Source organism: Colobus angolensis, unplaced genomic scaffold, assembly GCF_000951035.1.
Source record: "Colobus angolensis palliatus isolate OR3802 unplaced genomic scaffold, Cang.pa_1.0 Scaffold55, whole genome shotgun sequence".
Taxonomy (NCBI): domain Eukaryota; kingdom Metazoa; phylum Chordata; class Mammalia; order Primates; family Cercopithecidae; genus Colobus; species Colobus angolensis.
In genome coordinates, this window is record NW_012119043.1 from 7,594,977 (window position 1) to 7,606,579 (window position 11,603).

At 44.3% G+C, this 11,603-nt stretch overlaps 1 protein-coding gene across 2 annotated transcripts in view; it reads left to right on the plus strand.

Moving 5' to 3' along the window:
* The window catches only part of CLEC16A (C-type lectin domain family 16, member A), a 233,890-nt gene that overhangs the window by 73,754 nt on the left and 148,533 nt on the right, over positions 1-11,603 (plus strand). For both annotated transcript variants that reach the window (XM_011961400.1, XM_011961399.1), the window contains exons 11-12: positions 2,723-2,855; positions 6,925-7,025. In XM_011961400.1, coding sequence (XP_011816790.1) covers positions 2,723-2,855; positions 6,925-7,025 — 234 coding nt within the window. The remainder of the gene's footprint in view (positions 1-2,722; positions 2,856-6,924; positions 7,026-11,603) is intronic.

The following is an 11,603-nucleotide window of genomic DNA, read 5'->3' on the forward strand; positions in this document are numbered from 1 at the left end:
CTCCTTTACAGAAGAATGTCAAATAATTTATGGAGATATGTGAAGATGTTTCGGAGCCTAATGCCCCATTCTCTAAGTGTGGCCTGTGTTTACTGACTTTCTTCCATAGGGTATGGTATGGAAGGAGGAGGAAAAGTGGCTTCACAGTGGCGAAAGCTGATGAACATTAGCTTGGCCAAGTATTGGAGATTAACATCAGTAGTCATAAGTCATATTGCTAGTATGTGCCCTGATAGGATGTGATGAGAAGGGTACTTCCCCTCTGGTCCTCCTCGTCAAAACCTGTAGCCCCAATAGCAGAAGGACATCAGACAAACCCCGACTGAGGGACTCTTGAGAATGCCTGACCGACTCCTCAAAATGTCCAGGTCATCACAAGCAGGGACAGTCTGAGAAACGTCACATCCAGAGGAACCTAAGAATGAGAACTCAATGTAAAAGGGATCCTGGAACAGAAAAAAAGACATTGGGAAAAACTAATGAAATCTGCCCAAAGTGTGGAGTTGAGTTTAGTTAATAATAATTTTTTAAGAGGTATATAAAAAAAAAAAAAAAAGCAGGTGAAGGCCGGTCTGGTGGCTCATGCCTGTAATCCCAGCACTTTGGGAGGCCAAGGTGGGAGGATCATTGGAGCTCAGAAGTTTGAGACCAGCCTGGGCAACACAGTGAGTCCCCATCTCTACAAAAATTAAAAAATTAGCTGGGTGTGGTGGAACTTACCTGTGTTCCTAGCTGCTTGGGAGCCCAGGTGGTCAAGGCTACAGTGAGCCATGATCACACCACTGCACTCTAGCCTGGGTGACAGAGCAAGACCCTGTCTCAAAAAAAAACAAAAACAAAAACAAACTGGTGAAGAGGGCATCCAGGAAGATGTCTCCAAGGAGGTGACATGTGAGCTGAGCCTTGAATGATGTACCCTAGTCATACCTGGCTAGGAGAGACCTGGAGTGAGAGCCTTCCAGGCAGAGGAAACTACTGTGTAAAGATCCTTGGATAGAAACAAGCTTAGGCCAGGCGCGGTAGCTCACTCCTGTAATCCCAGCACTCTGGGAGGCTGAGGCGGGTGGATCACGAGGTCAGGAGATGGAGACCGTCCTGGCTAATATGGTAAAACCCTGTTTGTACTAAAAATACAAAAGATTAGCCGGGCGTGGTGGCAGGCGCATGTAGTCTGCTACTCAGGAGGCTGAGGCAGGAGAATGGTGTGAACCCAGGAGGCGGAGCTTGCAGTGAGCAGAGATGGCACCACTGCACTCCAGCCTGGGTGACAGAGTGAGACTCCATCTCGACAACAAAAAAAAGAAACAAGCTTGGGATGTTCAAGAGACAGTGAGAAGCCCAGCACAGCTGGAGCAGCGTGAGCCAGCCAGGCAGGGATGGCCGGGAGGTAAGGTCAGAGGTGGACCGGGGCCAGGCCGTGTGTTTGGATTTCATCTTGAGAGTGATGGGTAGGCATTGGGAGTTTTGAACAGAGGAGTGACACGAGCTAATTCCTTAAAATCACTCGGATTTGTGTGGAGAATAAATTAGGGTGGCAGAAGAGATGGCCGAGGTCCCTGCATGAGCCAGTGGGGAGGGAGACCGTGGCAGAGGCTGTGTCTGAGCCCAAGGTATGTGTTCACATCCCTCTGCAAACAGAAGTGCAGGTTCACATTTTGTCACCTCTTTTCCCCCCGTATGTCTCCCGAAGGTGGGGAAAAAGATGTGAACTCTGGGTTCCGAGGGCTGTTTGAAAGTCTACGCCCGCACAGCCAAGAACTCTGTGATGGGGACACCATACAGTCCAACCCTCGTCCATCTTTAATTCAAGATGTTGTCTTGGGTGGTTCATAACTTTTTCTGAAAAATAAAAATGCACACCATGCTTAAGTTGATTGCTACAGGTTACCCTTGTTTAATGGGGAGAAAAATAAAATGAGGTTCCTAATCTCTCTCTGCCTTCCGGAAGTTGTAAGTGGAAAAGGAAAACAAAAGGCTTCAGTCACATCAGAGCTTTCTATCAAAAATGTAAGCAGCTTTAGGCCAGGCATGGTGGCTCATGCCTGTAATCCCAACACTTTGGGAGGCCGAGGTGGGCAGATCACCTGAGGTCAGGAGTTCGAGAGCAGCCTAGCCAACATGACAAAACCCTGTCTCTACTAAAAATACAAAAATTAGCCGGGTGCGGTGGTGGGCGCCTGTAATCCCAGCTACTCAGGAGGCTGAGGCAGGAGAATCACCTGAACCCGGGAGGCGGAGGTAGCAGTGAGACAAGATTGTGCCACTGCACTCCAGCCTGGGTGACAAGAGTGAGACTCTGTCTAAAAAAAAAAAAGAAAATGTAAGGTGCTTTAGAATATTGTCAGTGAGGTTGATTATGTTTACCAACCACATATCATCTCTTCTCTGCTACCTCAAATCCTTTGGGAAGGAAATGTGGTATCAATAAAGTAAAAAAGGCCATTTTAAATTCTGGAAATAGAATAAATGATTGCAATTTGTGTTTATTTACCAAAAACAGGAACATGTTTCTTGATGTTCCTGTGATGAATGGAAAGACAGGCTCCGGCCTGTGTCTTATTTCCACCCCAGTGTGTCACTGATGTTCAGGTCACTGCTGTTGGACATGTGCTTGATGTGTTAGGAGTCACTTATGCATATTTATTCTCCAACATGAGCATGTGTATAAATCTAGGGCTGCAAAGCTGTCTGGGCTCATCCCAGTCTCCATTTTGGCTTCCAGAGATCGAGATGGTGATCATGGAGCGTAGCAAGCTCTCAGAGCTGGCCGCCAGCACCTCCGTGCAGGAGCAGAACACCACGGACGAGGAGAAGAGCGCTGCCGCCACCTGCTCTGAGAGCGCGCAGTGGAGCAGGTAGCTGCCCAAGAGGCTGGTGCTGAGTGCTCTCTCAAGGAAGAGGAGAGGGCTCAGTGGGGAGGTTGAGCCCTGGGGCCAGAGCCTCTTCTGTCTCTTAGCCCGACCATGCTGCCTCCCTTTCTTTCCCTGCTTCTCCAGCTCTGGCCACCCAGAGGCATGGGGACAGAGCCATCACTCAATACTGTAATGCTCACTCCCTTACGAAGAGATTCGCCAGGATAGCGCAACTCCCCCTGCCTCGCTCCTGGCACTTTGGAGCTGGGCTCTGTCTAAAGGACATGGGTTGCTTCACACTGGCTGCCCCTGGAAATGCTCTGCTGCTCCGAGGAAGGATCCCCTCAGTAGCTGGGCTTGGATCTCCTTGCCTGGTTCATTCCCTCCCTGGCACCCACATACACGTACCCCATCTATAGGGCCAGCCCCCTTGACTCGGCCCGAGTGAGTTAGTGCTGCGATCCACCTTTGACTTTTTGCCTGATTATTCATTTCAGTGATGGCCATCTGTAGTTACATCTTCTTAAACCTGGGTGACCCCACATTTCCTGGAACCTTGCCATAGCACGAGCCCCTCCACAATGGGATTGGAGGGAAGGCTACTCCCAGCGTATGTGGGAGCTGGTAGCAGGGCTTCTTCATTTCAGAGTTACTTCCTTATCTTACAGCCCCACTGCACAGACCCCTGCAACAGCCTCCTGATTAGCACTACCTTCCTGTTCATAAATGCACCACACCAGGAGTTCTCTGTCAGCCTGTGAGGCATTCACTTCCTCAGCCTCTAGAGAGGGCTGGTGGAAATACACCTCCCACCCCCGGCATCCTCTTTAGTAATCCAATTTCAAGTGAAGATGTGAAGTCCACTAATTTTTTCCCTCCATATCTTATTTGTCTCTTTGCTTGGCAAATGTTTCAATGACTTAACAAATGGGATTAATTTTTATCAGATGTGCAAGGGAGCCATTTTTAGTTTTTGCTAAATAAAAAAACAGTGGAATACAAACACCTTTTAGATTTTGCTTCAGATCAAAAAATGTAACTCCCAAAGCTCTGAAAATTAAGGAAGTCGTTCTAAACACAGAAAGTTGGGGACGACCTTGGCACAGCATTCTTTAGACTGTAAATAATTAGAAGAGCCCCAAATAACCAGTAGTGGGGTGGTGCTTAAGCAGCTTAAGCAAAGGAAGAGGTATCTGCTTAATAGAGGATCAGGCCAGGCGTGGTGGCTCACACCTGCAATCCCAGCACTTTGGGAGGCCAAGGCGGGAAGATCACTTGAGCCCAGGAGTTTGTGACTAGCTTAGGCAACATAGTGAGACCCCATCTTTACAAAACAATTAAAAAATTAGCCGGACACGGTGGCAGGTGCCTGTAGTCCTGGCTGCTTGAGAGGTGAGGTGGGAGATTGCTTCAGCCAGAGAGGTCAAGGCTGCAATGTACTGTGATTGCACCACTGCACTCCAGCCTGGGCAACAGAATGAGACTTTGTCTCAAAGAATGTAAGCTGCTGCTTTTAGGTGAATACTGTCACGATGTGTTCAATTCCTTAGGATCTGATAAATGGAAAAGAGGACATACTTTTCATAGCATGGTAATACTGTGGCTTTGTTAATAGAACCAAAACACCCATGTATTCCTCCCGCCACCAAAAAAACAGACCAAAATGTTATGTTTGAATATTGGGGTTGATGACTTCTTTTTTTCTGAATTTTGGGGGGAGAGAAGGGTTTTCTTAGAGTTGATTGAGATTGTTTCCTAACTTTGTGCATCTTGAAGCACATGGCTTCTAATGGAAGCTGATTCAGTTGCCTTGAGTTAGGCTGCATGCAGGCCTGAGAACCTCCAGGCCAGATCTCTGCTAGAGTCTGAGACTGAATGCCAGGGTAGAGACTGGCCCAGGTTGAGAGCTGCTTTCTCCTTTGTCAAGGTATCGAGATGCAGCTTGTAAGAAACTGCCACTGCCCTCTGTCCCCGCACTTCCTGGCAGGGCAGCAGAAAGGCAGGGAGGCAGGGGTGGGAGGGAAGGTGGCCGTTTGTTCTCTAGGCTATGAATTGGATCTTGGCATTGGTCTACTTGCCTCAAGAAACAGCGTGGTAAAAAACAGGCTGTTCTTATATTCCCCGTATATTATCGGCTCTATCTGCATTTGGGGTTAAATATAGGCCTAAGAAACTTAAGGCTTTCAAAACATCTTTTCTTTTCAAAAAAAAAAAAAACTTTAAATTTATGAAATATGCACAATCTTAAAAAGCGTAAAGAAGGGGAAAAAGGTCTTCATGATGCGAGCATTCAGAGTCAGTGGGACTACCATTTTGGTTATTTCCCACCATTTTTTTTTTTTTTTTCCCCCGATGTGAACTTTCTGGGAATTTCACCCTCCCTTCTCTCAGAAGCTTGGACCGTATCATGTCTATAATTTTGTGTTCCTCCTTTTTTTCCATCTAATCTCTACCCCAAGCAACCTTTTCACCTTAGTCTATCCTGTGTAAACAAAACACTTAATGGCTTTATGATACTTCATCTCATAAAAGATGGTACCCACCCAGCTATTGGCATTTGGTTATTTATATTATTCCCAAATGAAAATATGATCCAAATTTCACCCAGCTGATTTACAAGAAAATGTTATCTTACTCCTAAGTTTGGAAGTGTTACTGCTGGAGGCTTTCAAAACCCAGATCTACACATGGAAAAACTGTTAACACATCTGAAAGGTGGTGCCCCATCTGGGGCTGTGGAGAAATGGGAACGGAACATAAATGTCCCCTTTAAGATTTTTTTTTGTTTTTGTTTTTGTGTGTCACATGTGTGTTTGAAATGTTATGACAAGTATATTTTTTCTTTTTTTTGCATTTTTCAGTGAAATATTTTGTATCAGAGATACATGTATAGAGTCAAACATTCAAAACTGTGTCAAAGGTTATGTAGTGAACGCTCCCTGTTTCTCCACAGTCCCCTTTCAGTCCCCATAGGCATCCAGTGTTCATTGGAGCTTGAGTGTCTTTCCAAAAATTAAATGTGCCCTTGGTCATTCATGAAGGTGCTCTGTTCTCTTGACCTCAACCTGGCATTTAGAGGGGGTAGCCACAGATAGTCAAAGGATCAGAGCCTCTGGCCTGTGGGCCAGACCTGTGCATATTCTATTCTCCTGGTGTTGAAGAGTCTTTTTTCTGTGAGGTCCTTCGCCTGGAAAGGCAGCATTTGGGATGTGCCATTTCCGATATTTGCAACCTCTCTACAGATCTCACCCACGAAGCATCAGAGGTGAGAGACCTCACTATCGATTCTTCACAGTCAGAGAAAGTCGGCTTAAGAAATTGCTGGGTCAGGACACTGCCAAAGTGAAATCATGAAGTAGTGCCCTTGGTATATTAAAAATAGAAATCAAATAGCAGCTCCCATGCATTGGCACCGTCCACAGTGCCTGGCCCTGTGCTAAATGCTTTTCAGTCTTCATTGCGCTTGAATCCTCACAATAATCCTGTGAGGCTGGAATCCACGCCATACAGATGGGGAAATAGAGAGGTTTTATGTAACTTGCCCAAGGGTTTGCTGAATAAAAAGCTAAAAAGAGGCAGAACCCGAATTTGAACCCAGGCAGTCTGGCACCAGGGCTCGTGTTCTTGAACTTGTTTGGATTGTTGTTTGTGCCTTGTTTGATATCATCACACTGTCCTGTTTTCTTCATTGTCTTGTGACACATCACTTTGCAGTGATGTCTGTCTGTTCTGTCTTTACCAGCTGACACGGGAGCTGTGGTGTGGGGAGTTTGTATAATTGATTCCCTGTGTCTGGAATACCTGGTGAGTGATTGTTGTGTGACTAAGCAAGCAGTCTGTTCCCTTGGTCAGGTTCCCCTCTGGATAGCAGCTTTCCTGGGCAGAGCCTGTGTCTCATTTGTCTGTGTTCTCAGTGCCTGGTGCTGGACCAGGCACACAGTTGTGGCCTGGTCAAAGGCAGCTAGTCAAAGAGCTGTGTCAAAGGCAGCTAGCACCCCGTGTGCAGGTTAGAGAGCGGAGGTGTTCACCTATGTGCATCACGAGGCTCATATATGCCCCTCCTCTTTTCCAGACCCTTCCTGGATATGGTGTACCACGCCCTGGACAGCCCGGATGACGATTACCATGCTCTGTTCGTGCTCTGCCTCCTCTATGCCATGTCTCATAATAAAGGTAAGACCCTTGCCTTGCCTCACTTCCTCGCTGGGCCCTGCATATGCATAGCATCCTTCTCCTCTGCTGCATGGAGGATGAAGAAAGGTGCTTTCTATATAGAATTTCCTTTCTGGTTTTGGTGGTCCTTTTTGATTTTGACTCCCACTCGTCTTCAGCTTCATTAGAATTTCTCAGGTGTTTTTCTGCCAACTGAAGCCACAGGAATTGGTTACTCAGGCAATATAGGGGAAGGTGAGTTGACTGCCTAACCCAGGATGACTATATTCACCCTGTGGTTTTCTTTTGACCCCTTGATTTACAACTGACTTAGCATCCGACCTCTTTCCTAACATCAGAACTGAAATCAGTCAAATTGTAATCTTGGTTTTGCTATATATAACACTTGGTGTTCTTATTCTGGGTTCAGAGCTGAAATAGACCCTGGGTGTACTTTGTGGAAGCGTAGGTTTCCTTTCTGAAGAAAGGTGTGGTTCTCTGGCTTCCCCTATTGAGGCTGCTTGGCCAGGATCCAACTCCCATGGGGTTGACAGGTTTTGTTAGGATTCATTCATTCACTGCCTTGCTGCCGACTCCTGGGAATAGTCGCTGTTGTTTGCCCACCTGGCTTGACATGGGCATGTTCTGAAACCTCCACATCAGAATCTCTTCAAAGAAGAATTCAGGAATATTCCTTCTAACCCCTGCCAAGAGCTGGGCTTGGAATACTAAAAAATCAAGTGATGTTTTAATAGGTTTTTTATAAGCTTATTGAGGAGTAGATAGAGTTGGGTTTTACTAAGATAGCCTATGGCTAGAGGCGTTAAAACATGTATGATATAACCAAGTTTGTGTGTTCTTAAATCATTAATCATGATAAATAAGTCGATCGGTGGCAGAAGAGTATATAGTGAAAAAAGTCTCCCACCTTTGACCCCGGCTGTCCTCTTCAAAGGCAGTTCCCGCTACTGGTTTCTCTTGTGTCTTTTCTTTTTTTTTTGAGACGGAGTCTCGCTCTGTCGCCCAGGCTGGAGTGCAGTGGCCGAATCTCAGCTCACTGCAAGCTCTGCCTGCCGGGTTTACGCCATTCTCCTGCCTCAGCCTCCCGAGTAGCTGGGACTACAGGCGCCCGCCACCTCGCCCGGCTAGTTTTTTATATTTTTTTTAGTAGAGATGGGGTTTCACCGTGTTAGCCAGGATGGTCTCGATCTCCTGACCTCGTGATCCGCCCGTCTTGGCCTCCCAAAGTGCTGGGATTACAGGCTTAAGCCACCGTGCCCGACCTCTCTTGTGTCTTTTTAAAGATAGCCAAACAAACCCAAGTAGGAGTATATATGGTTTTATTTATATGACTGCCCACTTAGCTGTAAATGGAGATATCAATATTGTGCTTTCTACCTTGCTCTGCTCACATCATCATGTTTCAGCACGTGAGTTCACGTCCATAGAGAACTGCCATTCTTTTTTATCAATGTGTGAGCAAATCATAGATATTAAGGATTTTTGCATCTGTGTTCATGACTGATACTGCTTTGTAGTCTTCTTGTAATTCTCTTGTCTGGTTTTACTATCAGGGTTATGTTCACCTTATAGAATGAATTGAGAAATATTCTTTCCTCCTTGGTTTTCTGGAGGAATTTTTGTAGTATTATTTCTTCCCTAAATGTTTCTTAAACCAGCGAAGCCATCTGAATATGGAGTTGTCTTTGATGGAAGGTTTTTAACCACTCAATTTCTTCAGTAGGTATAGGGCTCTTCAAGGTTATGTATTTCTTCTTGAGTGAGCTTTGGTAACCTGTGGCTTTGAAGGAATTTGTCATTTCATCTGAACTGTCAAATGTATTGGCATAAACTTTATGATATTCCTTTATTATCTTTTTAATATCTATAGGATCTGTAGTGATGTTCCCTCTCTGATTCTCATGGTATTGATAATTTAGGTCTTCATTTTTTTTCCTAATCATTTTGGCTAGAGGATTATTAATTTTATTGCCACCCTCTGTTGTTCTGCTGTTTTCGATTTTATTGATTTATGTTCTTATGGTTTTTTTTTAACCTTCTGCTTCCAATTTAATTTACTTTTTGTTTTATAACTTCTTATAAAGAAGCTTTAATTATTGATTTTAATCATTGATGGAAGCTTTGATCATTGATTTTTTTTTTAAGCAAATCAGCTTATTTTTTTAAACTAACGTACCGTAAAATTAACTCATTTTGTATTTAATTCTGTGAATTTTGGGGTATGTATGGATATGTGTGAACACCACATAATCAGGAGATAGTACAGTTTCATTATCAGAAAAATATCCCTCAGGCTATTCCCTTTCCAGTCATTGATTTTTAAACCTTTCTTCTCTATGACTTTAATGCTGTAAATTTCCCTGTAAGCACTGCTTTACCTGCATCCAGTAAATTTTAACATATGAGGTTCATTCAGCTTAAAATATTATACAATTTCCCTTTTGATTTCTTGTGTTTTGTCATGTGTGTAATTTCTAGCTGTGTTTCTTTTACTGATTTTTCTCCTGCTTTTGGATTCCTTCGCCCATTTTCTGCATGCCTGGTTTTGATTGGTTAACAGTTACTGTGATTTTTACACAGTTGGATGCTGGATTCTTCCTGTAAATATTTTTGGGCTGATGGTTCAGTTCATTGGAGTTGGTTTGATCCTTTTTTGAGGCTTTCTTTTAAGCTCTGTGAGAGCTAGTCCAGACAGCCTTTAGTTTAGGACTAACTTTGCCCTACTACTGAAGACATTACCCTTCTCAGACTCTACCGTGTCCCATGGCGAGGTAGTCTCTCCGCACTGGCCAGTCCTGTGTGAGCTCCAGGAGTTGTTCCACAGGGTTTATTCTGGCAGGTCTTTCCTTTCTTCATATGTACACACAGACCAGAACACAGTGAGGCTCTAAAGGAAACCTCTGCAGGTGTCTGAGCTCTGTCTCTGCAGCTCTCTCTTCGTTTCTCTTGCCCATGAATTTTAACCCCTTGATCTCTCTGAACTCCAGACTCTGCCTTCTCTGAGAGAATCACAGTCTTTGTCTGGGTTTTCTGTCCCTGTGCTGAGGCCTGGATACTCTCACTGGACAGCAAGCTGGAGCAGTCACTGGGCCACCGCCTTTGTGCTTCTCTCTCTCAGGGATCTCTCTCCTATGCTGCCTGTTCATCCAGAGTCTGATAACCTTTGTTTTGTATATATTGTCTTGCTTTCTAAGTTGCCTGAGTCAGAAGAATAAATTCAATCCATCTTGGCCAGAAGCATAGCACCTTTAAAGAAAAAGTTTGATTGAAGTCTAATTGATGTCCAATAAACTGCACATATTTAAGGTGCACAATTTGATGTGTTGACGTATGTAAATACCCATGAAATCATCACCATGATCAAGACGGTGTATAATCCAGCATCCCAAACATTTCCACATGCCCCCCGTTGCTTCCCACACCCCTCTCCCCAAGTAACACCAGTCTGCTTCCTGTCATTCTAGATTAGTTTGCACTTTCTAAAATTTTGTATAAACAGAGTCATGCAACATGTACTCCTCTTCATGTGGCTTCTTTCAATCCACATAATTATTTTGAGATCCATCATGATGTTGTGTGTATCTCTAGTTCATTTCTTCTTGCTGAGTAACATTCCACTGTATGAACGTACCACAGTTTATTCATTCATCTGTTAATGGAAATTTGGGTTGTTTCCAGTTTTGGACTATTACAAACAAAGCTGCTGTGAGCATTTGTGTGGCCCCATACAATGTATGCCCATACAGAGAGTTGTATGAGGATATACGTTCTTTTCTCTTTGATAAATACCTAGAAATGGAATGGCTGAATCATATTTCCCATATAATTATGGGAGATATGTGTATGTTTGCTTTTATTTTAAGATACTGCCAAACTGTTTTCCAAGATGCCTGTATAATTTTACATCCCATCACCAGTGTACAAGAGTTCTAGTTCCTATTATTTCCTTTCCAACATTTGGTGTGGTCCCCCTTTTGGTTTTCACCATTCTAATAGGTTTGCAGTGGTATCTTATTATCTTAATCTGCATTTCCCTAATGACATTGAACGTCTTTTCATGTGTTTCTTTTGCCATACATGTCTTTGTTGGTGAAGAGTCTTTTCAAATCCTTAGCCCATTTTTTAAATTGAATTGCGTAAAAAAATTGTTGTGTTTGGAGAGTTTTGGGATTTTTTTGTTTTCTTTCTTTTAAGACAGAGTCTCATTCTGTTGCCCAGGCCAGAATGCAGTGGCGCAATCTTGGCTCACTACAACCTCCGCCTCCCAGGTTCAAGCAATTCTCCTGCTTCCGCCTCCTGAGTAGCTGGGACTACAGGTGCACTCCACCACGCCTGGCTGATTGTTGTATTTTCAGTAGAGACGGGGTTTCGCCATGTTGGCCAGGCTGGTCTCGAACTCCTGATCGCAAGTGATACACCTACCTCAGCCTCGAGAGTTCTTTATGTATTTGGAATGCAAGTCCTTTATCAGAGGCATTTAGCAATTATTTCCCCCAAGTCTGTGGCATGTCTTTTCATTTTCGTAACAGTATCTTGGGAAGACCGGATGTTTTTCAATCTCCATGAGTTTCCTGTGGC